The 27,860-nt window shown below is 45.3% G+C and overlaps 1 protein-coding gene across 1 annotated transcript in view; it reads right to left on the reverse strand.

The window, feature by feature from the left end:
• Window positions 1-4,463: 4,463 nt before the first annotated feature.
• The window catches only part of SAXO4 (stabilizer of axonemal microtubules 4), a 36,527-nt gene continuing 13,130 nt past the window's right edge, over window positions 4,464-27,860 (reverse strand). Inside the window, exons 4-11 of the mRNA XM_088454554.1 lie at window positions 27,727-27,793; window positions 15,995-16,101; window positions 14,807-14,875; window positions 6,303-6,389; window positions 6,149-6,229; window positions 5,977-6,065; window positions 5,317-5,446; window positions 4,464-5,230 (exon numbers count right to left, since the gene is read on the reverse strand). Of these exons, the coding sequence (XP_088310680.1) occupies window positions 5,329-5,446; window positions 5,977-6,065; window positions 6,149-6,229; window positions 6,303-6,389; window positions 14,807-14,875; window positions 15,995-16,101; window positions 27,727-27,793 (618 nt within the window). The 3' untranslated portion in view covers window positions 4,464-5,230; window positions 5,317-5,328. The remainder of the gene's footprint in view (window positions 5,231-5,316; window positions 5,447-5,976; window positions 6,066-6,148; window positions 6,230-6,302; window positions 6,390-14,806; window positions 14,876-15,994; window positions 16,102-27,726; window positions 27,794-27,860) is intronic.

The raw sequence follows: 27,860 nt of genomic DNA on the forward strand, positions 1-27,860 counted from the left end.
TTTCTTGATTTAAGTAGGCTATTTGTTTGTGGTGAGTCTATAGTTATGAGGGAGGATAGATAATATGAAGAGGAGGATTGGGAGGTTGTTAATAATTGTGTATAATTATATATGGGTGTTTTACCTTGTTTCTAATTTTTCTACTTTATGGGTAATATATGTTTTGTTTCCATTATTTTGGTGTGGTTGGCATGGATTGTGTTCCTACTTTGTTCCGATTTTCTATTTCGATATGACCCACATCATTTCTTATCCTGTTTTCTTCCTCATTTGTTCATTGGGCTCACAGCTTCTCTGTCATGACAATTCCTACTCCCAGTAATTAGGTCATTTTTCCTCTTGTGTGGGTATACAATACCTGGTATTCTACAGGTCTCCTAATACTAACCAGGCCCTACCCGTTTAGCTTCCAAGTTCGGAAGTAGTTGGGTGTTGTCAGGGATGTGTGACTGTATCTTTCACATACATAAGAGGTTTGCAGACCATTATTTTGGGGTTGAATTGTTACTTTTCTTTTAGGAAGCTGGCCAGTTCAAAGTCTATGGGCCTGATTCAGACTCACTCGCGAGCGGCTGTCCGCTCGCAAGTGGGTCGATGTTATGGACTGAGCATGCGCACGACGGAGGGAGCTCCGTCGTGCGCATGCGCCAGACGCGACGAGCGAAGGAAAGTCCTTCGCTCGTTGTGTCCGATCAAAGGGGGCGTGCTGTCAATGTTGATTGACAGCACGCCCCCTTTGGTGGGCGTGCCGGGGGCGTGCCTCCCTGACGGGGGCGTTCCCACGGGAACGCCTCCCGTCAGAAGCCGGCCCACTGACATCACTAGTGATGTCAGTGGGAGTGATTTTGGCTCTGATAGAGCCAAAATCACTCCGGAGCTTGCGGTTGAAAACCTCAACCGCAGGCTCCGGCTCGCAAATTCGATGGTCGCTATGGTCTCGACCATCGCGACCATCACAATGCACGCTCGTATAGCCTGTGGGTGGTGACCCACAGCTATACGAGCGTCCAAGAGGACGCTCCATGAAAATGGAGGCCGGCCCTCATTCAGAGCGTGCGCTCTGCTCAGAGCATACGGCTCTGAATGAGGGCCAATGTTCAATCCTTTCGGTGCAAGTGTTTGTAGGTTGTAAATCCATTTGCTTTCCTCCTGAGAGATGATGTCAGTATAGATGCCTCCTCTCCAGGGGACTTCAAGTTTTTTTTATGACTATAAATTCTAGGACATTGGGGTCTTTGTTGTGTTTCTGACTGAAATGATCTGGCACACTGTGTTTGGTAACTCCTTTTTCTATGTTTCTTTGATGTTCTCTTATTCTTATGTGTATTTTTCTAGCTGTGCGGCCCACATACTGAAGGCCACAAGAGCATTTAAGCAGGTATATTACTCCTTTTGAATCGCAGCTTAGTTTGTCCTTTATTTGAAATTCTTCTTTTGTTTTTTGGTGGTGCCTCATGGTTTACATCGATTGCAATAGAAAAAATCTTTCTTGTTCTCTTTTAGCTACGTTTCTTTCTGTTTTGTGTTGTCTTTCAAGAAGCTTGATACCAGTTCATTTTTGATATTGGGTGCCCTTCTGTACAAAATTTTTGGGTGTTCCCTTATGATATCCCTCAAATCCTCTTCTTTTTCTAGGATGGTCAGTATTTTTCTGATTTTCTCCATTTCTTTATGTTGGCTGTTGAATTCTGTTCTAAATAGTACTTCCTCCTTCTTATCCTCTTTTATTTTGTATGTTAGTTGGTCTCTTCTTTCCAGTATCTTTCAGTACTTTGTCTACTCCCTGTTTGTTATAGTTTCTTTCTAAGAATTTTTCTTTTAGAGTGGATGTTTGATCTGTGAAATCCTTAGTGTTAGAGCAGTTCCTTCTAAGGTGTTTGAATTGACTGCCTGGTATTCCATCAATCCATTTCTTGTGGTGGTTACTGCTAGCTGGGATGAAATTGTTGCAGTATACAGGTTTAGTGTATGTTTTGGTGGATAATGTATCTCCCTTTATGAAAATTGTAAGATCTAGAAAGTTCACATCTGTTTTGCTGTGAGTTCCTGTGAATTCTAAATTGATGTTATTAGAATTGATGTACTTGGAGAAGTCTTCTAGATCTTCCTTACATCCTTTCCACGGACTATCACATCATCTATGTATCTTCTCCATACTGTAATATTGTCTTGATGGGGGTTGTTGTTCCATATGTGATCTTCCTCCCACTTTGCCATAAACAGGTTCACCTAGCTAGGGGCAAATTTTGTCCCCATAGCTGTTCCACAAACCTGTCTATAGTGGGAGTTGTTATACCAGAATGTGTTGTGAATGAGGATAAATTTAATGCCCTCTATCACAAAATGTATTTGTTCTTCTGGTAATTCTGATTGGATTTGAAGTACCTGTTCTATTGCTTTGCAACCATCTTTGTGGTCTATACAGGTATAGAGGGCTTTCACAGGATGAGGTCTGGGCTCCAGTTTTTCTCTACTATTTTCAATACTTGAGTGGTGTCTTTTAGGTAACTTTGCTGTGAGGAAACCAAACGCTGTAGTAACTTGTCGATGTACTCTGACAAGTGTGTGACGGTCACACTTGTGACGGTACTCATCTTTTATTACTATTTCAAATGTGTTTAGCACAGATTTTAGAGAGATTACCTTTGAATCATCAATCATATGATACATTTTACCAGAATAAACCACATTATACATATCCTTCACACTCCTTTTTAGTGACACATCTCATCTCACATTATTAAGAGGCAAATTTTCTTTATATTTGCGCCAGCAGATTTTTTCCTTTTTGCAGCGAATACCTTTCTGTATTTCTACTCAGAATCGGGTCCTTATTTTACCAAATTGTTCCAGTGCATTGAGAGTGTTCTAGGGCACATAATATTGGGAAGTGATTGGAACTCCATCTTGTGTCCAACTTTAGATAAGTCTACCCCTCCCACTTCTAGGTTTGAAGAACTCCAAGGCCAGAGATTATACCCACTGCTAGTCTCTCACCAACTCAGCAGTGAACATGTTTTTTGTGTCTCATTAATTCACACATGCAGTTACTAAGGCAGATATGACTCTCTTCCTGTGGACAGACCACAGGTGTTTTTTTCCTGATTATTTTTTAAAGTAGTCCTACAGGTGGCATTTGGATAATTACCTCGGCTATAGTAGAGTTCTTTGAGATGAATTCTCCTGACGAGATCTCCCTATGTGTCATTTGGGAGGTCTGCAAGGCCACCATCAGAGGCCCCCAAAAACAGATGGCTATACAAGAAGTTTAGGCTCTGCGTGTGAGGATATCCATGCTCCTGGCTCAACACAAACTCACCCCCTCTAATGCCATTCTTGGCCAAATTGACGCCCTCAGGTCATCTTACTGTTACACTTGGAAAACTGCTGCCACCTTAAAGAAGCTGTGCCATCGGTTCTATGATAAGGTTGACAAAGCCGATTCCATTCCCACTAATAAGTTGAAGCAAAAAAGGTTGCCGGGATTGAACAACAGATTGAAGATCAGAGTTGGTGCCGCTTTAATTAAGAGTCTGCTGAAATTGTGGAAGAATTCTGCAGGCTCTATGATTTCCTTTGTGATATACCCAGGCCCCTTTCTCTTGCTTCTCCGTAGCACTGCAGGCTTTCCAAATTACCTTTCATAAAATCTATTTCCAAAACACGCAGAGCGATTTAATGTCGACATGTTGTCTGATAAGTTAAAAATGAGCCATAAACCGCTTAAAATCATCTGCCCCAGGACCTGATGTGTTTACCACACATTATTGCATATCTCTGGTATATTAGTCCCATCCTTGCATTAGGTTTTCTACAAAATTTTACAGGAGGCCTCAAACCATTGTGCAACCATAATGGGCAATATTATTATTCCCAAACCTGAAAAGGACCCGTCAGACACTGCTAATTACAGACCGATCTATTTATTGCACAAATTATACAGAAATAATTACATAGGAAATGTCTTTGAAATGGAAATAAGATGTATGTATAAAAAAAATTCACCCATTGCACCTAGCACAAAACCTCACATCACTTTCCTTATGGTAATCTCTTCCCACTTCCTGATTGCATAAGTTATTGCCTGATGTTCCCAGTACTTGATGGCGAGGTTATTGTGCAGATGGCTCCTATATATTTTGCGGTGTTTGAAACGGGTGTGATATGTATTACCGCCGGCCGCATGGCCAGCGGTTCAATTCCCGACAGCGGCTGCCCGACAAAGGAGGAAATCCCGATTGTCCTAAAGGTAAGTATAACCTAATCTAATTCTACCCCCTAACCCTACTTTAGGGTGCCTAACCTCCCCCCCGTGCCCGCTGCCTAAACCTAAGTCCCCCGGGGGGTGCCTAACCCTAACCTCCCCCCGGGGATTCCTAACCCTTCCTCCCCCTAACCTCCCGGTGGGGTGCCTAACCCTAAATCCCCTACCCCGAGAGCCCTAAACTTAACCCCCCCCCCCTGCGGCTGTGCGCTGCGGCGCCCGGCATCCGCTAGATTGGGATGCCGGGGGCGCCGGTCTCCCGATGACGGTCAAATGACAGGCGTCTAGATTTAGACACCTGTCATTCGTCCCTAGTCGGGTTTACAGTGTCTGGAAGCCGGCGGTCGGCATTTAGACTGTCGGCTTCCAGACTACATCCCTTTCAAACTCAACCGACACTGGCAGGAAGGGGTTTGAGTAGCATCCTCCGCGATGTGGATGTTCTGTTCTCTCTATTTTCTTCTATGGTTTTACCATCTACCTATTTACTTACTGTTTTCTCTTTTTTATTTATGTAGTTTTGAACCCTGGCGCTCAATCAAATTTATATTTTAGTGGCCCTGATCATTAGGTATTTTAAAATGATGCAAAATTAATATTTATAGAAAAGTATATGCAGTGAATTAAAAAAAATCAATGTAACTATAAAGTGTTTAAAGTAGAGTATGATTACTGCTGGCTAAAGCAGAGAAGTGTAGGGATTAGTGATTCTGTGTTTAGTTCCTACTGGTTGCTGAAGATTACACTACAGTAGACCATACAATGCCACCAGATGTGACGTTTACCGATGGTACAAATCACCAGTTCCCACTTACTTTTCCCCCACAAAGTACCATTTCCACATACAGAATCTGAGGTTCCAACAGTCTACAAAGATCTTTATTTTGTTTGCATAACAGCAAATAATTATTTTTTTAATTATTTGCACCTGGGCGACAATGGTGCAAGATCTTCATGGCGTTTGCCCTGTTGGGTAAAAGACAAATATAAAGCATTAGGCAGTGGTATAGCAGAGAAGCACAGTGGGAAGGAGACATTGAGCTTGTTCTCACCTATCATATGGCTTAAATACCACTTATATGTGCTTCATTATTTGCAAGGAAGCCACTTCGGCGTTGGGTCTGGATCCCACCACGTGTCCAACCCTCCTGATCTCTCCCAATAGGTGTTGCATAACTGAACCTGGGGTAGGTGAGAAAGAGGTCTGAGAACAAATGCCTTTGCTCTGAGTTCAGAAAATATCCTGCACTATAATACATAGTGTTGTCTGCTTTTGTTTTACTTTGGGAACCAGTGCCCAGCAGTCATGTATTGGACATTATAGGGATGCGCTCATTAAACAGAGGGACTTTTTCAGCCTGTATTATCATACCCTACAACATGACCCCTTCCATCAGGTACAAAATGCTCTGCTCCAGGACTTCACACTTCAGTTATGATTGCAGTCACCTGTGTTTAAACACAATGCTCATCAATGAACTAGTTTAACACAGGTGACTGCAATCATAAATGAAGTGGGAAGTCCTGAACCAGAGCATTTTCTAGCTGATGGAAGGGGTCATGCTATATTATTGCAGAGGAAATAACCACATACATCATAAAATCAATAGTAGTTTTAAACCAGAGGACACATTGCTAGTGGATTATTTGTGTTAATCTATGGAACAAAGATATATTGGTCAGTGATGGATACGTTGCTTTGTATATAGCACCTTAGGCTGTAGTCAGTCAGATAATGACGTGGTGGCTCCTTCCTGGGTTTTACATAGATGTGATTATTGTTACTGAATCCGGACAGTTCCTGAAATAGGAAAATTAGAAGCCATTTGTCACCCACTTCCAAAATATTTACACCCCACCCCCCAACCATTTCTTTATACTGACCTTCCTACCAACACACACTCGTCCCAAAGGTTCTTCCAACTGCTTCATACTGGCAACAGGTTGGGAGCCATCATAAGGGACCTATTTATATGTAACAAGTGACAATGAGAAGGGCAATCACATAGATGATGGCACAATGTGATCAGAGACTTACTTTGGGATGATGAACTTGATTTGATTCTCTGGTGAAACCACTGTCTCTTTTAGAGGCCTTGGCCAAAACTGGTAGCGGCTCATTGCCCTACAAAGGGATATAAACAGGACATGCTAGAGCACATATACTCACACTACATCTGCAATAATCCATAGCAAGCAATCAGTTACATGCATGTATTAAGGCTCATTTACCAACTGTAACAGTGCACCAACATAGAATAAATACTCTTTTGTTTAGTGTTGTGGCTCTTAAATGATCTTTATCATTTACAGGTGTCATCTGCATGTTGGAAGCTGTGTGTTATAGAATGATGAAGACCAGCAGCTATATACTGTTAATTCATGTGACCTAAGTATATGGCATTTTCTCTTTGCCAGCACAATACTGTTTCCCTAACTTCTAACACATACCAACTTTTCAGAGTGTGAAGAGGGCATGGACAAATTGGGGTATGCCACATTTTACCAGGGCCATGCCATACTCTGCACTTCTGGAAGGCACGCACCCCTGTTGGTGTGACGTGCAGTAATTAGGGATACCTTTCCCAGTGTTTATTAACAGCAGAGATATTCTGCTCCTTAAATCGCAAGTGTGATATAATTTGCTCTAGTAGATTAATAGCTAAAAGCAATTGAGACCTTTTAATATTGTTTTTAATGTCCTCTGGTCCCATCAGCTGTGTGTGTTTCCGTATCTTCTAGCAGGTGCACAGGTGGTCTTATCACTGGCTGAACTGACTTGAAAAAATCACCTGTGCTGCTGGGAGGAGATATAGAAAATATTGACTGTTGGAGAGGCCTCAAGTCATAGAAAGTCCTGGTATATTAGATACATGACTTTATACATAGATTCCTAACAACATTTTAATCCATTCAATGGTGTCTAATACTTATGTGTGCCAAATCTCCCTGATTGTTAGTAGTAATCTCCCTGAAGATTATCTCCGTGATTGCACCTTACCCCCATTATGTAGCTTTTAGGTACTTGGGTAAAAAAAAAAAAAAAAAGAGTTATGGTAGACTTACCTAGATAACTCCTTTTTCTTTGAGGTCCATAGGGTCCACAGGGATACCGTGCAGATATTATGGTTGGAGACCAGGCACCAAACAGTTAATGCTTTAGCTTTCCAGGATGCCTTGGGTACTCCTCCATATATACCCCCCCCCCCCAGCCATAGGCCTTTAGTTTAGTTAACAAACCTCAAGGCAGGAGAAGGAAGAGCAATCGTACATCAGAAACACTCTTACACAAAATGAGGGAATCTGTGCTCGAAAGAAAAAATTTACCCATGCAGCCAGGTTCGTCAGGGTGGGTGCCCTGTGGACCTTATGGACCTCGAAGAAAAGGAGTTATCTAGGTAAGTCAACCATAACTCTTATTCTTCGGGGTCCATAGGGATACCATGGGGTTGTCCTAAAGCAGTTCCCCTAGGGTGCGGGACGCTCCTGAGCAAAAAGGAGAACTTGTCGCCCAACGGAAGCATCCTGAGAGGCAAAAGTATCAAAGGCATAGAGCCTAAGAAAAGTCTGGACTGAAGACCACGTGGCTGCCTTGCACAATTGTTCAGTAGAGGCACCATGGCTGAATGCCCACGATGACCCTACAGACAGAGTAGCATGTGCTGTCACTGTGCTTGGGACAGGGAGATCAGCCTGTGTGTACACCTTAGAGATAGTCATGCGTAGCCATCTCGCCAGAGTCTGCTTATTAGCTGGCCTTCCTCATTTGTGAAAATCATATAATACAAAAAAGCATCTGATTTTCTAACAGAGTTTGTACGCTCCACATAGGTACGGAGAGCGCGAACTACATCCAGGGAGGCTTCATCTACAGAAAGATCTGGAGCCTGAAAAGCTGGAACAATTTCTTCATTCACATGAAAACTGGACACTATCTTAGGAAGGTAACCCTCCTTTGTAGAAGAAAGCTTTATGCTGGTGAAAAATCAAAAATGGGGAGCGACAAGAAAGTGCTGCCAAATCAGAGACTCTGCATGCAAGAAGAGATAGCGAGGTGAAAAAGTGTCTTTTTTGTCAACCATTTCAAATCTACAGAGTCCAAGGGTTCAATTGGGGGAGCTTGCAGCCCCTTAAGAACCAACAACAAATCCCACGGTGCTACCGGTGGAACAAAAGGAGGCTGAACTCGCAGAACTCCCTGAAAAAAAATTCTAATATATGGCAATGGAGCAATCTTCCTCTGGAACCAGACTGACAGTGCAGAAACCTGCACCTTCAAAGTAGCCAGGCGGAGACCACGGTCTTAATCCGCCTGGAGAAAAAACAGTATCCTGGAAATCCTGAACACCTTAGGATCATACTTTCTGTGGGCACACCACTGACCAAAAGAATGCCAGACCCTGTAATAGATACGTGCAGAGGCAGGCTTTCGTGCCCTAAGCATTGTATGAATTACAGAACTGGACAAACCTTTTGCTCTTAAGATGGAAGATTCAAGAGCCACGCCATCAAAGCCAGACGAGATATTTCCAGATGCCAACAGGGACCCTGCGTTAGCAGATCCTGCCATAGAGGAAGAGGATACGGACTGTCTATTGACAGATTCTGTATGTCCATGAGCCAATGACATCTGGGCCAAGCCGGAGCCACCATTATTACTGTTCCGACTTCCTGCTTGAGTTTCCTAAAAACTCTTGGGAGGAGGGAAATCAGAGGAAAGAGATACGTCAGCTTGAAGTCCCATCTTACTGCCAGTGCATCCAAGAAGGTTGCTAATGGGTCTGTGGACCTGGACCTATACCTGGGGTCCTTGTGGTTGTGACGTGATGCCATGAGATCTATTTCTGGCAGACCCCATTTGTTTTCCAGAAGTTGAAACACTCTCCGGCATGTATGTCCTGGCGACTTAGGAAGTTTGCTTCCCAATTTAGTACTCCCGGTATGAATATTGCCGAGATGGCCAGAAGATGACGTTCTGCCCAAATCAGAACCCTTGTCACCTCTTTCATGGCTGCGTAAATTCTTGTGTCTCCCTGATGATTGAGGTAGGCCACTGTTGTCGCATTATTGGACTGGATCTGGACCATCTTGCCCTGGAGCAGGTCCTGTGCCCTGATAAGTGCTTTGTATACTGCTCGCAGTTTTAGAATGTTTATTGCCAGATGACTTTCCTGATTTGTTCATCTTCCCTGAAAGGTGTAATGACCTGTTGCTGCTCCCCATCCGCGAAGACTGGCATCTGTGGTGAGCAGCACTCAATTTGGAATCCAGAATGGGCGCCCTTTGTTCAGATGATCCTTTCTCAGCCACCACAGGAGGGAGTAAGAAGGATCCTCTGGGACTTTAGTCAATGATACTGTCCATTCCACTTGGAGATAATCAATCTTTGCAGAGGCCTGGAAATGAACTGAGCATACTCCACCATGTCGAAGGTGGATACCATTGTACCCAGTGTACCCAGGACCTGCGTTGCTAGCAGATTGGATACCCTTCGCTTTCGAAGCAGCTTGCATATTGGCAAGGATAGGACCACAATTTTGTCCTCTGGCAGAAACACAGTCTGTGCCCGAGAATCTAGAAGAGCTCCCAGATGTACCTGTGCACATGTCTGCTGTGTTGGAGAAAATTATGATTTCTTCCAATTGGTGATCCAGTTGTGCTTTTGAAAACAGGCTATGGTCAGTTGAAGATGGTTTTGTAAAACAACCAGAGTCTGTGCCATTGCCAGAAGGTCGTCGAGATATGGCAAAATTCTGCCTCCCTGACGCCTGAGATAAGGCGTCATGGCTGCCATTATTTTGGTAAAAACCCAGGGAGCTGTAGATAGGCCAAAGGTAGAGCCTGAAATTTCTAATGTTGTTGAAGGACGGCAAACAAAAAAAATTGCTGGTGGGATTGTATAATAGGAACATGTAGATATGCATCCTGAATCTCCAGGGAAACCATGTAATCCCCCGACTCCATTGCCAAAATAATTGATCGGAGAGTTTCCATACGAAACTTGGGTACATTTAGTATAGGGCCATATGGTTTCTGAACCAGAAATAGATTGGAATAATAACCCCTTCCCTGTTGCAACACAGGAACCGGGACTAATTACCCCCGCCTACAGCAGGGAGTGAATGGCTTCCTGAAAGGCCAAGGTATTGACCGCATCTGATGGGGAATCTGTGCTGAAAAACTTCTGGGGAGGATACCTCTTGAAAGTGAGGGCATACCCCTGAGAGACCACTTCTCAGACAGAGGCATCTGTTGTTGTTTGGCGCCAACAATCCGCAAACTGAAGAAGTCGGCCTCCCACCCTGGAATCCCCCAGGAGGACGCCCGCCCCATCAGGCAGAAAGTTTGTTGTCCGTCTTAGAAGCTGGACATCTTGCCGGCCCAGACCTCTTAGTTTGTCACCTTGATATTTTGCCTTAGAGGAAGGCTGTTCCCTTGCTCGTCCCTGAGAACCGCAGGACCGAAAAGAAACCTGTCTAGACTTTATAGTCGCCGTAGATGGCAGACCTGCTGACTTTGAAGCTGCTAGAGTAGCTATTATTTTATCCAACTCTGCTCCAAAAAGTACTTTTCCTTAGAAATGTAAAACCTCTGGCGCCCTCTTTGATCCTGTATCGGCTTTCCAGGATCTTAACCAAAGGGCCCTTCGTGCAACTATTGAAGCTTGTTGCTGCTTTAGATTCTAATATTCCAGCATCTACAGCAGCTTCTCCCAGATAGGAAGCCGCTTCCCGTATACGAGAGAGATACAGTATATACTACACCAGTGTATAACTATACCATGTCACCCTCCTCCTCCAGTAACATATACTATACCAGAGTTATGGGAAGAGAAGAGTATGGAGAAGGAAAGGAACTGCTCATGATCCAAAACATACCACCTCATCAGTGAAGCATGGTGGTGTTAGTGTCATGGCGTGGGCATGTATGGCTACCAATGGAACTGGTTCCCTTGTATTTATTGATGATGTGACTGTTGACAAAAGCAAGAGAATGAATTCTGAAGTGTTTCGGGCAATATTATATGCTCATATTCAGTCAAATGCTTCAGAACTCATTGGACGGCGCTTCACAGTGCAGATGGACAATGACCCGAAGCATACTGCAAAAGCAACCAAAGAGTTTTTTAAGGTTAAGAAGTGGAATGTTATGCAATGGCCAAGTCAATCCCCTGACCTGAATCCGATTGAGCATGCATTTCACTTGATGAAGACAAAACTAAAGGAAAATGCCCCAAGAACAAGCAGGAACTGAAGACATTTGCAGTAGAGGCCTGGCAGAGCCTCACCAGGGATGAAACCCAGCGTCTGGTGATGTCTATGCGTTCCAGAATTCAGGCTGTAATTGCCTGCAAAGGATTTGCAACAAAGTATTAAAAAGTGAAAGTTAGATTTAGGATTGTTTAGTTTGTCCCATTACTTTTGGCCCCTTAAAAAGTGGGAGGCACATATAGAAACCGTTGTAATTCCTACACCGTTCACCTGATTTGGATGTAATTACCCTCAAATTAAATCTGAAAGTCTGCAGTTAAAGCACATCTTGTTTGTTTCATTTCAAAGCCATTGTGGTGGTGAATAGAGGTCAAAATATGAAAATTCTGTCAATGTCCCAATATTTATGCACCTGACTGTACATCTGTTCTCTAGTAGAATTTGGTAAAGAATTTTCCAATGCTCACATCCATTCTTCAACTGCTTTTGCTACCCAGGATCCAGCCATAGCTAGATGAGTAACAGCTCCAGATGATTAAAAAAATCATTTTAAGACACGCCTCAATCTTTTTATCCATGGAATCCTTCAAGGAAGATGCCGACGGAATAGGCAATGGAGTATTTCTTATTAAATCTGTTACATGAGCATCCACAGTAGGAGGTATCTCTCGGGAATGGATACTTAAAAACGTTTGTCAGGGTTACCCCATGCCTCATCCATTAGCTCAGTGAGCTGTTCAGATTCAGGGAACTCCGTTTTGACCACCTTCCGGTGCTGCTTAAACACTGGAGCCTTCTAGACATTCAGGATGATGAACCAGCTCATAGTAAGGATTGATTTAACCGCCTTCACCAAAGAAGGAACATCCACTGTGGATGGCTGGTCCTCCTCCTCCGAGCTAGACCCTGGAGAGGAACCTTGCGCATGAATCCTCTGATGATGTGTCTGAATCCATATGTTGAGCAGACTGATAAAAAGCTAACTTGCTCCTAGGCGCCTTAGTAACTACTGGTCTGCTATCAATATTAGACTGTGCCATATTCTGACTAGAATGGCCATCAACATCTTTTGAGGAAAAATGCATAAGAGGTGCAAACATAGCATGCTGTGGACACCCCATCCAAGGAGGCATAGTGGGAGCAGCCATACGATGCACAAACTGCTTTATTACCTGGGACAAAAAGGATATCCAAGAAGGCTCCTGTCCAGGAATAGATAAACTGGACTGGTTAGGTGGCTCTTTATAACAGACAACACACAAACCATCCTTAATGTCCTGAGGGGAAAAATAAGCCGTACATGATTTACATAAAACCAGCACAGAGGACTCCCCCCTCCTGTATACCTCTATCTCTTGACATGTTCCAAATATAGGCAATAATTGCAATGTTATGTGACAGCCTTCACAAAATCTTAATGAATGTGAAGTACTCAGAGAAAGACCTCCACCCCAAGAGGATGGAGAGAGAAAAACAGTGATAGTTACAATTGACAGACAGAAATAAAAGACAGTGTCAATACAGCAGCTAGCAAACAGTCACATACAATGCATATGTAATAAAATTACAATCGACTCTAAATCAACTACACAGACACAAAGGAATGGTAGGATATAGAGCACTATGGCCCTGATTCAGAGCCGGACGCTCTGACCAGAGCGCTCGCTCTGAATCAGGGCCCACCTCCATTAATATGGAGCGTCCTCCTGGACGCTCGTATAGCTGTGGATCACCACCCACAGCATATACGAGCGTGCAAAATGATTGTCGCGATGGTCTTGACCATCGCGACCATCGAATCTGCGAGCAAAAGCCTGCGGTTGGGTTTTTCAACCGCAAGGCCAGGAGTGATTTTGGCTCTATCAGAGCCAAAATCACTCCCACTGACATCACTAGTGATGTCAGTGGGCCGGCTTCAGACGGTAGGCGTTCCCTTGGGAACGCCTCCGTCTGGCCAGCACGCCCACCAAAGGGGGCGTGCTGTCAGTCACCATCGACAGCACGCCCCCTTTGATGAGACACTCCAAGCGAAGGAAAGTCCTTCGCTCGTCAGGTCTCGCGCATGCGCACGACGGAGCTCCCTCCGTCGTACGCATGCGCAGTGGGGACCATCGACCCACTTGCAAGCGGACAGCTGCTCGCGAGTGGGTCTGAATGAGGGCCTATATACCTTAACCAAGGGAGAGGTATACAGGGAGACTGACCCAAACTCTCCTGAGACCAATAGCTACAGGGCGCACTGAGCGTAGACCGTGAACATCTCATATACACGTGGAGGATAGGCAGAGCAACCCAGACGCACAAAACTCTTCGTAGGGACTGGATCTGGGTTGGTGGAGGAGCTGCCGGGGGTAGCGCCTACCTCCCCTAGGCTATGTTAACCAGCCGGGTACGCTGGATGTGTGGCAGCTGAAGCTTCTGCTGCTGATCCGCGGCGTCAGATGATAAGGCCCCAGTGGTGTAGTGAGGATGCGGACAATCCCGTGCCCTGAGAGCAGCAGCTTCTGGTGCGTGCAATTCCCTGGAAGCGAGGAATTGCCTTACCTGACATCTCTGTACATCCGGTTGCAGTCCAGGTCGCTGCATTGCGGCTAGCAAGCTTATCCACGACCCGCCAAAATTACCATCCCAGTTACTGGTGTTATTGCCCGGCGGAGGTAGATGGAGTCACAGTATATGCGTCTTAATTCAGACGGTTAGTACAGCCAACCCAAAAATATAAAATAAAAGCTTAGGACTGCCAGAGCAGTCCCCTATTACGGAGGTGCATCTTGATTCTGCCACACCAAACAAACAGCTGAAGTCCTATGACTAGGGGCGGGGTATATATGGAGGAGGACCCAAGGCATCCTGGGAGCTGAAGCTTTAACTATTTGGTGCCTGGATCTCTCTATCTACAATATCCCATGGTATCCCTGTGGATCCCTATGGACCCTGAAGAAAAAGACATTTAGAGATGTATACATTCAAATGGGATCATCAGTGCCATTTCCCTGCATTAGTTATAAGGCACAATGATCCCGATGACTACGAGCATTTAACAATTAAATTTCTCATGGCCACTTACAGTATGTGGAATCTTGTGAGTAGAACACAATACATGAACGAGCCCTGAAACATATTGGTGTCTCTTCATCAACAAGTAGATCTTACTGAGTAACTATGCTATGCAGTGCACGTCTACATTAACACCGCGCTCATAAGTGTTCCTTTCAAAATCTCCCTGAAATGCTTTTTTAAAAGTAGGCAAGTATGGTTTAATAGTTAGTAGTCTCTAGAAAATTGTGTAGGGTCCAATAAAAAATAAATGACAACATTTGCTAGTGGTTACCTTCAAAATGGGACCGGGCAGAAAGTCTGTCTTGGTGATGCTGTGCCCCATCATCTGGTGGTTCCCCCACTATGACACACAAACAGAAATAAACATCAATGAGTGACCGAAATAAGGCATACATTGTCCATTAATCTAAACGGGCTGGGTATGGCATGCCGACAGTCAGAATCCCGACGGTAAAAATGGCAGCGAATTTTGGAAAGTATTTTCATGCTAACCCTCCCGCAGGCTAACCCTAACCCACCTCTGCAGCCTAACCCTTCCCTCCCGCAGCATAACCCTCCCCCCTCCTGCAGCATAACCCTCCCCTACAGCCTATCCCTAACCCTCCCCTCCTGCAGCCTAACCTTCCCCTCCTGCAGCCTAAAGGTGTGTACACACTAGACTATTAAAATGAGCCATTCAACGATTACGACATCGTTATCGTTCAATCGCTCATTAATCGTTCATAAATGTCCAGTACAATGTCGAAAACGACCAGCGATGCGCGCTCCCGCTGGTCGTTTTTGACATCTATCTTTGCCTGAATATGCTGGCCAACCTGCCGATAACGACAGGTTGGGCATGTTCGGGGATGAGGGAGGGTGCCTGCACTGAATGACATAACGTTCAGTGTGGACACATTATCCACTGCACAAGATAAAGAACAATTGCGCGATTACAATGTTGTAATCGCGCAGCCATTCCTCTCTCGTCTAGTGTGTACGCACCTTAACACACCCCTCCTGCAGCCTTACCCCCCCCCACAGTCTACCCTCCTGCGGACTAACCCTAACCATCATACTTATCGTTAAAAGTTGTTGGCATTCTGACCTGTTGGGATCCCACTGCCGGTGTTGTGAGCATCGGGATGCAGACTACAAGCCATCTAAACTGCTCCACTGTTTTTGTTGTGTATGTAAAGTGCATCGGATGGCATAAAGAGTAGGGGCAGATTGTTTGTGAATTTAACCAACATCAATGGGAATTCAGTCTGTCAGTTTTCTAGGAACCAGTGACAACACTGAACGCTAGCTAGTAGTGAATTAAGACTGGGTTCTCAGGACTCTGTGCAGGCTAGAACTGCATTTTATTTTGGATGCATTAAAAACATGCATGTTTCTAGTGAATCCATCTCCTTCTATTCCTGCCGAACAGCCATCTGACAAGAGCATTATGGATCAATCCCATTCTTAAAATTTTTACCGGCACATGGTATTGTGAATAAGGATTGTATGTTATGGGTTCCAAGTTTGAGCCTTCTGTGTATCCTGAATTCTCCATAGCTCCAATAACCTCACTCTGAGGAGAGCCTGTAGAGAGAGAGAGAGAAGTTTGTTCATATACATATATAATGTGAGATAGAGCTGGGGACATATATGAAAATGTTTATATTCAACTGTTGAACCTACGGTAAAGATAATCTAAAAATAACAGCAAACTAATATGGATTAATGAATATAAAATATTTATAATTCATTCATAGTATTACATTAAGTTTTAGAAATTAGTTAACTGTGCCTCCTGGTATATGGTAAGATTGTTACTAGATGTCCAAATAAGCTATATATCTTTCTACTTCAGGGTACATAGGGATCCGCAGGGATACCATCTGGGAAATGTGGTTGGAGTGATCCAGGCACTAAACAGTTAAGCTTTCAGCTCCCAGGATGCCTCAGGTCCTCCTCCACATATACCCTGAACCTGGCAACAGGCATTCAGTCGTTTGTTTGGTGCTGCAGGATTCAGATGCACCTTTATAACAGGGGGACTGCTCATGCAGTCCCAAGCATTTTATTTTATTTATTTTTTATTTATTTTTACATTAGAGCAAGCAGCGCTAGGCATCCTAAAGGACGCCTGTGCTGTTGCTCCACCTACCCCTGCCGGCACCGCAACACCAGTAACTGGACTGGTGATTTTGGCGGCTGACAGCGGGTCTTGGCTAGCGGCGATGCTGGGACATGGGACTGCAGCTGGAAGCACGGGGACGCAGGTATGGTGGTTATCTGCTCGCGGGGAACCACGTGGCAGTCCGTACCTCCGGCAGTTGGAAACCTGCCGGAGGTTGCTGTAGAGGGGAGTCCGCTCCCCCACTAAACCACTGGGGCAAGTCAGTGTGGCATCAGGGACAGTGGCAGCGGCCATGTTATAAGGCCAGTGATACAGCATAAGGGAGGTAGGCTCTCTCCGGCAGCCCCTCCCCCAGCCCAGACACCAATCCAGATGAGGTTATCCCGCCTCTGGGTTGCTCCTCCTACCCTCCTTTAGATGAGACGCACAGCTACCACTGTCATTGTTGTGCTGAAGGAGGTTTTGGGTCCCATATACCCCCCTACATACACACACTCTTTCCTCTGGTGGTGGCCATCTTCTACATACACCCCACCACACACAACCTGGTAGTGACCATAGTCTGCATCCCACTCCCCACACACCCCTACCTACCTGGTGGTGGCCATCTTCTCCTGGCTCTGGACCTTCATAATTCAGCAATCAGCTCACACCTAGAGCCTGCCCCGCCTCCAATACTTGTGGCCACGCCCCCTCCCATGCTGCAGATGCCTATACTGTACTGGCTCCGTGCACAGGGGGAGAAGGTCTGATTTCCTTGTGTGTAACTGAAGCCAGGGGTTTGTCAGAGAGCAGAGGGCAGCTGTCAGTACATACATAATCATGTGCTTCCTACTATAGTATTGTTACACTATGAAGCTCATGGTTGTATACTGCCGGCTGCCCTGCCCCCACCCTCTATCTGACAAATCCCTTGCTTCTGTTACACATAATAGTGGCGTCAAAGAGCAAAACAACATGGTGCGGTATCAGTGTAGCATCTGTCCGCCCCCAATGCCCCTCCTCCCGGCTAAGCTAGTAGTGACCTTCTGTCGTGCTCCTGCTCCTCCCTGCTGCTCCTGCTCTTGCCGTGGTGATGCTGCTGCCTGCTACTACCCGGCGCCTCAGCAGCAGTAACTAACATTCAAAGTCCGTCTACCCGCCTAGCTCCGCCCCTGCACCAGCGTGATGACAGCTTCCAAGTGCGGCTGCTCGCTGCTGGCACTGGCAATTTCTAAAGCGGCCTGCTGACAGACAATGTGTCAGCCGGCCGGGCAGAGGAGGGGATGGGACTAGCGGGAACCTTCCTGCTGTCCCGGTGGCCCAATCCTCCCCTGGTTAAGGTCCTGGAAAGCAGATACGAGATCCAAGAAGGCTCTGGAATCATTACCTTTTTATGGAACGTACAGCCTCTAATTCGTATGACAAATCCTCTGCCTGATGGGGCAGCCTCCTCCTGGGGGATCCCAGGGTGGGAGGCCGACTTCTTCAATTTTCTGACTACTGGCATCAAACAACAACAGGTGCCTGGGTCCGAGAAGTGGTCTCTCAGGTGTATGCCCTCACCTTCCGGAGGCATCCTCCCCATCAGATTCTATCAAGGCCTTGGCCCTCCAGGAGGCCATTGACTCCCTGCTGCGGGCATGGGTGATAATCCCGGTTCCTGTGGTTCAACAAGGAAGGGGTTATTATTCCAATCTATTTTTGATTCAGAAACCAAATGGGTCTCATCGCCCTATTCTAAATCTGAAAACCCTCAACAAGTTTATCCGTGTACCCAAGTTTTGTATGGAGACTCTTCGGTTAATTATATTGGCGATGGAACCTGGGGATTTTATGGCTTCCCTGGACATTCAGGATGCATATCTGCATGCGCCTATTACGCGATCCAATCAACAATTTCTACGGTTTGCTGTCCTGCAACAACATTACCAATTTCAGGCACTGCCTTTTGTTCTATCAAAGGCCCCTCGGGTCTTCACCAAAATAATGGCAGTTATGACGGCCTACCTCAGGCATCAGGGAATCTGAATACTGCCATATCTGGATGACCTTCTGATATTGGCACAGTTTCCAGCTGTTCTACAACACCATCTCCATCTGACCATTGCCTGCCTACAGATGCACAGCTGGGTCATCAATGGGAAGAAATCCTCTCTTTCTCCAATACAGCGGATGGTACATCTGGGAACACTTCTGGATTCTCACACACAAAGGGTGTTTTTGCCAGAGGACAAGATTTTGTCCCTGTTATTGCAAGTACGCAAGCAAAGGGTATCCATTCTATCAGCAATGCAGGTCCTTGGGTAAATGGTATCCACCTTCGATATGGTGGAATATGCTCAGTTCGACTCCAGGCCTCTGCAACAATTAATTCTCTCCCAGTGGAATGGGCAATATCATCGGATAAGGTCCGAGAGGATCGTTCTCACTCCGGAGGTTCTTCTCTCTCTCTCTCTCTCTCTCTCTCTCTCTCTCTCTCTCTCGTGTTGGCTACAAAAGGCTCATCTGGACAAGGGTCGCCCATTCTGGATTACAAATTGGGTGCTCCTCACCACGGACGCCAGTCTTCGTGGATGGGGGGCGGTGACAGGTCATCATACCTTTCAGGGAAGATGGACAAACCAGGAAAGTCACCTGCCCATAAACATCCTGGAGCTTCGTGCAGTATACAAAGCGCTCATCCTGGCACAGGGTCTACCAGAGCCCTGTGCCAGAAAGAGCATTGGCGCCCCCCTCGTTTTTCAAAGGGACATAATGCACCCAAAAAAGGGCCCTGGCCTCATTGGGAAGGGCCAGGGAAGAGATAGGGGAGGCCAGGAGCTGCTGGGGATGAAATAAGGGGAAGCTACAAGCAAGAATGATAATAAACAGAAATTTGATAGCCCCAAACAGCGCCCCCTGCCCTGTGGTGCCCTGTGCAATGGCACCGGCCGCACTACTCTAGCTACGACCCTGGGATCTACTGCAAGGCAGGCCGGCCCAGATCCAGTCCGACCACGGTAGCCTATCTCAATCATCAGGGAGACACGTGAAGTCAGGCAGCCATGAGGGAAGTGACAAACATTCTGATCTGGGCAGAACAGCAGTATTCTCAGAAAGATAACAGTGTTTTGAGCGCACTTGTCTGAGATATCATTAAAATATAACTTTTAATTGATTAAAATATTCTGTGTATAAATGGTGAATTATTTAAAATCAACTATTTTAGTAAGTTGAATGGATCTTTATTTTGTTCTCTACTGTTTCACTTCATTTAAGCACTTTATTCCCTATACAGATCAATAATATTGTGGTCAAAACATTCCACTATGTCTTCTGTGTGTTATTCAGATTGTAACATTGGATAAGTTCCCTTGTAAGTATAGGTTTTGATAGTCAGCTAGACGCCCTTAACTTGCAGGAGCACTAGCAGTTTAGTTCTAATTAATATCAGTTTCAGCCGTCGGCCATTTAACTGGCAACAAATACTTTTTCAGAGACACAAACCTATCTGTTCATTATTAAATTCCCCTGCATTTTGGGCATACATTCAGCCCTCAAGTTATACAGCAGATGGGGGTAACACACATATGGTGTACTGGTATAGGAGCAGAGAATAAATGCTAACAGCGAGGCATCCCTCACAGAGTCCAACGTACGTTTCACCTAAAGCAGTGTTGGCTAACCTTGACACTCCAGCTGTTGTGGAACTAAATATCCCAGCATGCCCTGCCACAGTTTTAGCATGCCCTAATAGCAAAACTGTAGCAGTGCATGCTGGGTTATGTAGTTCCATAACAGCTGGAGTGTCAAGGTTAGCCAACACTGACCTAAAGCTTAATCATTGTAATCAGATTGTAAAAGTGTGTACATCTCCAATCCTAGTATGTTACTAAACTAAAAAGCAGGACATCCACTATACAATTATCTGTCAGATATCTGTCCAATGTGGCTGGTTGGAATGAAAACCTGGTAATGTATGGGAGCAAATGACAGTCGATCATATGGTTTTAAACACTGAAAAAAAGGATTAAAAAAATGATCAAATTGGTTACATTTCTGTGTTTTAACCAATTTGTCTGAATTACCATTTTTGGCTATTTTCCAGTGTTTGTGAGCAAATGGACGACTGTCATTGGCTCCCATACATTACCAGGTTTTCATTCCAACCAGCCAGATCTGACAGAAAATTGTATAGTGGGTGCCCAGCTTTACATTATTTAGCAATACTCTTATAACTGACTATCAAAACCTATACTACAAGGCATCTTATCCAATGTTACAATCTGAACAACACAGACAGAAGACATAGTGGAATGTTTTGACCCCAATATTATAGATCTGTATAGGGAATAAAGTGCTTAAATGAAGTGAAACAGTAAAGAACAAAATAAAGATCCCTTCTACTTACTAAAATAGTTGATTTTGAATATTTCGCCGTTTATACACAGAATATTTTAATCAATTAATTGGAATCTGTGAGGGATGCCTCACTGTTAGCATTTCTTCTATGCTCCTATACTAATACACCATGTGTGTGTTACCACTGGCATCACAAGAGGGGTGTGGGCCGCACTGGGTGACACCATCCGAAGGGGGTGACACCAAAAGAGCAGAGCTGCTCTGCGATTTTGGTGTCACCCCGTCGAATGGTGTCACCGTGACGCCAGGACGCGGAGAGAGGCAGGGAGAGACTGTGGGCTGCCCCAACAGCTGCAGGAGTCCCGGGGAAGCCTACTGTGTGCCTAGAACGGGAGGCGGTAATGACCCCAAGATCGGCACACATAAGGAGCGTAGCTTCGCAGACGAGACCACGCCCCCTTACCGTGAAGCCATGCCCCCTTTCGGGAGCGCACGCCTACGCCGCCCAGGAGGGCTCAGAGTGCCCGCACCAGGTGTCACCAAGGTATGTGATGCCTCTGTGTGTTACCCCCGTCTGCTGTATAATTTGAGGGCTTAATGTATGCCCAAAATACAAGGGAAATTTAATAATGAACAGATAGGTTTGTGTCTCTGAAAAAGTATTTGTTGCCAGTTAAATGGCCGATGCCTGAAACTGATATAAATTAGAACTAACACTCGTGAACTAAACTGCTAGTGCTCTTGAAAGTAAAGGGCGTCTAGCTGACTACCAAAACCTATAATTACAAGGGATCTTATCCAATGCTACAATCTGAATAACACATACAGAAGACATAGTGGAATGTTTTGACCACAATATTATAGGTCTGTATAGGAAATAAAGTGCTTAAATGAAGTGAACAGTAAAGGACAAAATAAAGATCCCTTCTACTTACTAAAGTAGTTGATTTAAAATATTTCACCGTTTATACACAGAACATTTTAATCAATTAATTAAAATATATATATTTTAATGATATCTCAGACCAGTGCGCTCAAAACACTTATCTTTTTGTTAATACTGCTGTTCGACTACAGTGAGCTGCACCCCTCTATAACATGCTGAATTTGATAAATTAATTTTGGTATATTTAAGAGAGGCAGGATCTGCAACTGGTGCAACTGTTTCCCGTGTTGTACTAGAGTGATCTGGACAGAACGTCCGCTATCTCAGCAATATTCATCCCGGGAGTCCTCATCTGGGAAGCGGACTTACTAAGTCGTCAGGACATGCATGCTGGAGAGTGGGCTCTCCACCTGGGGGTTTTTCAACTCCTGGTAAACAAATGGGGCCTACCAGACGTAGTCCTCATGGCCTCATGTCTCAACCACAAAGTCCCCTGGAATGGGTCCAGGACCAGAGATCCCTCAGCCGCCTTCGTGAATGTACTGGCAGTGAGGTAGGAGTTCAAGCTGCCATATCTCTTTCCTTAGATTTTTCTCCTCCCAAGGGTCCTCAGAAAATTCAAGCAGGAAGGTTGGCACAGTAATACCAGCAGCTCCTGCTTGGCCCAGATGCCATTGGTTTACCGACATGCAGAACCATCATCCAAAATCATCAACCAACATCCAAAAACACTCCGTTTCCTCTTCCTCTACGGCCGGATCTGTTAGCGCAGGGTCCCTGCCTGCATCCGGACTTAACTCGTCTGTCTCTGATGACATGGCTCTTGAGTCTTCCATCTTAAGAGCCAAAGGTTTCTCCAGTTCTGTGATTCAGACGATGCTTAGGGCACAAAAGCCTTCCTTTGCCCGCATCTATTACAGAGTTTGGCACTATTTTGGTCAATAGTGTTCCCACAGAAAGTATGACCCTAAGATTTTCAGGGTTTCCCAGGTACTTGCTTTTCTTTGAGAATTTTATTTCAGGGTGTTCGAACATGCAGGCCAATTTGGACGATTTCATCAAGATTTGCCTGTTCAGAGATGTGGCAGGATGCCTTCACTGAAAGATATCGATCTTGGATATCTTTCAGTGTGTACAGCCAATATCCAGTGTCGGACTGGAACATGAAGGGCTCACCAAGGGAATGCAATGGTTGAGGCCCGCTAAAAAACTGACAACCCGCCGCATAACACATTTTATTGTCCTCTCAAAGGGAACTCTAAGTACCAGCTGTATGAGCCAGGGACTCGGGAAGGTAGTTAGTACAATCACGGTATGGAACGCAGACAGGACAGGCAGACACAATATAAGGAACACAGAAGGGACAGGCAGACACAATATATGGAATATATGGAAGTTTTAGAATAGCTGGAGGACACCATCCTATCTGTCTCTGCTCAATAATAATACTGTTCAATTCCTAAACAATAGACCAACAGGCCTATCCAAATCATATAGTGTGCGTCTAGGACTTTATTGTACAGTATACCTTACACCAACATGCCTATCCAAATCATATAGTGTGCATCTAGGACTTTATTGTACAGTATACCTTACACCAACATGCCTATCCAAATCATATAGTGTGCGTCTAGGACTTTATTGTACAGTATACCTTACACCAACATGCCTATCCAAATCATATAGTGTGCATCTAGGACTTTATTGTACAATATACCTTACACTCATGCCAGTCTCCCTATCAACATGAAAAGAGCTAAGAGGCTATGAGGCAATATGGCAGAGTCACAGGGTATTATTTATCAGATTAATCATTTACTCTACAGTTACAAAGGGGCCCATTTATCATATAGTATTTGCAGTGCATTCCCTAGAGAGAAAAAAACGCCTGTTTTCGGGGGATACCTGCAAATATTAAGTATCACCCTAATGTATTATGGAGGGATCACAACAGATAGCTCCGATATCTGCTGCTGTACCTCCATTTCCGACGGCACCCTAACCCGCATAGGTTTCTCTAGGGGTTGCGATGCTGTCAGTTTTATCAAGTTCCGGAATGTGTAAGCTGCTGTAGCTTATTGCAAATCTAGCGGAGAGAGGGTTCCATAGGTACCGCCCCCGGCAATGGACGCCAATGCTTGTGTGGTCAGTAGACCGTGTATGCACAGGAGTCCCAGCACAGAAGTGAAGAGACCGCTGATGCTGTCACTTCACTCCCAGCACATCGCAGAGGGATGCAGTCGTATGAATCCCGACGGCAGACTGCAGGCTAGGGATTATTGATAGACGATGAAATACCAACGCCTATCATAATCCCAATGCCGAAAAACGACGTGGGACCGAATTAGGTAAGTACTGTACGCGCGTCCTCATAGCCGTGGGGGAAGGGTTAGGTTTAGGGCACCCGAGGGGTTTTAGGGTCAGGCACCCCCCAGGAGGGTTAGGGGAAGGGGGGGTTAGGGTTAGACACCCCTGGGGGAAGGTTAGGGCCAGGCACCCCCCCCCGGGAGGGTTAGGTTTAGGTACCCCAGGGGGGGGTTACGGTTAGGCACTAGGGGGGAGGTTAGGGTTAGGCTTGGGGGGTGGGGGAAGAGAGGAGGGTCAGGTAGTTTGCTCACTTCCATTGGGATCTCCGCTGTTCGGCCTGCCGGCATCTGGATTTTGACCAAAAGGCTCTAGTCCGGCGGTCATTCATACCGATCCCCATCGCAGGGACCCTTGTCCCTGCATGTGCTTTTTCATGATCGCATCCTGATCAATAATTCTGAATGACATCCAAAAAGGTTATGCATCAGCCCTGGTTATTATTAGCCACCAGCTTCTAGTGCAATGGTCTAGCTCAGGTAAGGAAAACCACCAGACCCCAGTAACATCTGCAGGAACTCAATGCATACGCACGGAGACCGCAGCACAAGAAGCAGACACCCAGCAAAACATAAAGCCGCCCACCTATGCTGTGATTGACAGCGTAAACACATCGGGAACATCGAGTGCCATCGAAGCTGCGTGTAAGCTAAGGGTAAATCTGTTCCTGCCGCAGGACTTGAGAGATTCCTGCACGCAGAGAGGCGCCCGGTTGCGTGCGGTGCCACTGAGATTAATTTATGCACGCCCCTGTAACGGCGTGCAAACACACAGGCACGCTTGCGTTCGGCCGACTGCCCCCGTTGCCACCCACAAACGGCACTTCCTGTCAATCAACATCAAAGGTCTCTACATGCTACTCTGAGAGAGCCCTTATTGTACTCCGCAACCTATTCGCGCACATGTAATGTAATGCATACGCATGCACAGAACGCAAACATCGTCTCGCACCATGCGTTCCCTCACTTGCGTTGCTTGCTGAATCAGGCCCATTAGACCAAAAAGAACTAAAACTAGCTGCCCAATGTACTATATATTCCAGGGGTGGGCTGGCTCAGCTGTCTGACTCCTATCAGCAAAGGGAGAGGAATACTAGCGTTGAGGCACAAACCAAAAAGGGGAATCGGTATGCTATCCCTGCGGCTGAACAGCCGCTGGTTGAAATACAGATGACGGAAGCCCGATCGTTCAGGATCCCGACCGGTGTGGTAAGTACTGATTCAGACCCGGTCACAAGGCTGCGTTCGCACGCAGCCCGTCAATGTTTGCAATCTGCGCATGCGTACAAGACGCAGTGCGCGAACCAGTCGCTGCATTAGGGAAGCGTTCGCAGCCAGTACAGAGACTGTCCGCAAGCATGAGTGACAGGATGGGCCCTTTGAGGATGGTGACAGGGGGTGGTCGATTGTAACGGGGGGGTGGTGATGCGAACGCAGGCGTATCTGTGCAATGGAACGCTATTTCAGGGGCGTGCATAATTAATACGCATTGTCAGCATACACGTCACATGGCTGAATTAAACACAGCAGCACTCGCAGTGCTTGCGGTAGGGTATGGTCAGCCACAAGTGGTGCATATGGGTCCGATGTCAGCCGATGTTACTGATTGTTTAATACACTTCCTGGAGATGACGTATGTTACTAAGGGAAAGTTGGCGTCTTATGTCAGGGTGGTGGGCGTCTAATTTCATACCGCGATCGAACGGCAAGACATAGGCCCGTATTAAATTTGAGGAGAAAAGTCCAGACTTTTCGCCTGCTGGACTTTTCGCCTCCTACGCCTGTTTTCCAGGCGGCAAAGTATCGCACGCATGCCCGCTATTCCCCGTATTCAATTCCAAAGTAGGCAAAATCGGGAACAGGCGAAACTTTGATCGTCTAAAAAATACGGGAATTTTCGGGAAATAATTGTAGGACACCCCTAAAGATGTCCAGACCTGGGGGATCACTATGGGTACCCACGTTTTTGCTTGCAAAAGAAAGTCTGGTTTTTAAATAGCAGAAGAGCACAAAGCTTTTTTTTTTCGTTTTTAAAAGTGGTCCCATCAAATATGGGGTACATGAAAATGGGTACTACCATATTTTTAAGTCCCTAAACTCATTTTTTAAAAATTCTACAAAAATGCACCTGCCGCTACTCTGCGCAATGAAGAAAACATGCGGCAAGGGAACCCCTGTGGATTTAATTTGTCTATTTTAGAAATGGTTTGTATTTAATTTTTTTCCACCCGATTTTTTTTTTTATTTTGTTTTTTTGCACATTTCGTTTCAAGGGGGCATTCCCAAAGGTGCAGGCTATTTTTTTTTTTAAGCCTGCACACCTAAATCCCAAATCTGCACTTTTTTTCACCTGCCGAAGGCAATTGAAGAAATTATCTCCGTTTTTTTTAAATTGACTGTTTGCACTATCTACGAACAAAAACGGGAATTTTCGGAAAATGTGCCTGGGACCCCCCTAAAGATGTTCAGACATGGGGGATCACTATGGGTACCCCCATTTTTGCCTGCCGAAGGAAGTCGGGGTTTGTATTAGCCGCATCAGGTGTTTTTTCCCGACATTGAATAAGTGATGCAGAAGAGCACTGTTTTTTGTTTTTTATTTTAAAATGGTCCCATCAAATTTGGGGTACATGAAAATGGGTGCAAGCATATTTTTAAGTCCCTAAAATGATTTTTTAAAATTCTACAAAAATGCACCTGCCGCTGTCACCCGCATTGAACAAAACACCCGCCGCATACTTCCGACCCCCTCTGGAATCTATTTAACTATTTTAGAAGTGGTTTTTCCTATTTAATTTTTCTTTACCCCAAAATGCAAAAAAATTTTTGGGGGTGCCCGATTTTTTCTTTTTTTTTACACAGATCATTTTAAGGGGTCATACCCAAGGGAGCAGGCTAATTTTTTTAAGCCTGAACCCCAATTCTGCATATTTTTTCGCCAGCTTAAAGACAGGCGAATATTTATCCCCGGTTTTTTTACATTGACTTTTCGCCCCGGCGAATAGTAAATGTAATTGAATACGGGGATAATGAAAATAGGTGAAAATTACGTCACCGGTGATACATTTTCGCCAATTCTGACATTTCGCCTTAAATTGAATACGGCCCAGAGTGGGCGTGCTAATGTCTTGCTAGCGATCGCGGGATTTGCATACTTTGACTGCGGACACCTGCGTGCGAACACAGCCTTGTGACCGGGTCTGAATCAGGCCCATAGTTCCTCAACTATTCATAGGCCCAGCAGCTATAGATGTATGTACTCTATCCTGCTTTCAGATGCAAAGAGGACTCACAACCCTCCCATTTTTATGTATTGAAACTGAATGGTAAATAAGTCAGTATAGATTTGTGTTCCAGCCATGGTTAGCTGTCAGCGGAAATATCCTAACAAGCTGATAAAACTGCCAAGTGAAGATGATTTTGTATATATGGACTGAAGTCTTGTCTGTATACAGTGGCGTTTAATGCTTCTATTCTGCATTAGGGATACTAGAATTACATATAGGGCTCACCTGGGTGATGAAGTGTCGGCACAGTGAATCTGGTTTTGTATTCTGTTGGACCCTGGAATGATGGACCCTGTGACAATAAGACAAATGCATTGTGAGGAGATGAGAGTTTGCAGATCCTGCTCGTACACTGGGCC

Source organism: Taudactylus pleione, unplaced genomic scaffold, assembly GCF_031769625.1.
Source record: "Taudactylus pleione unplaced genomic scaffold, aTauple2 ptg000619l, whole genome shotgun sequence".
Lineage (NCBI taxonomy): Eukaryota > Metazoa > Chordata > Amphibia > Anura > Myobatrachidae > Taudactylus > Taudactylus pleione.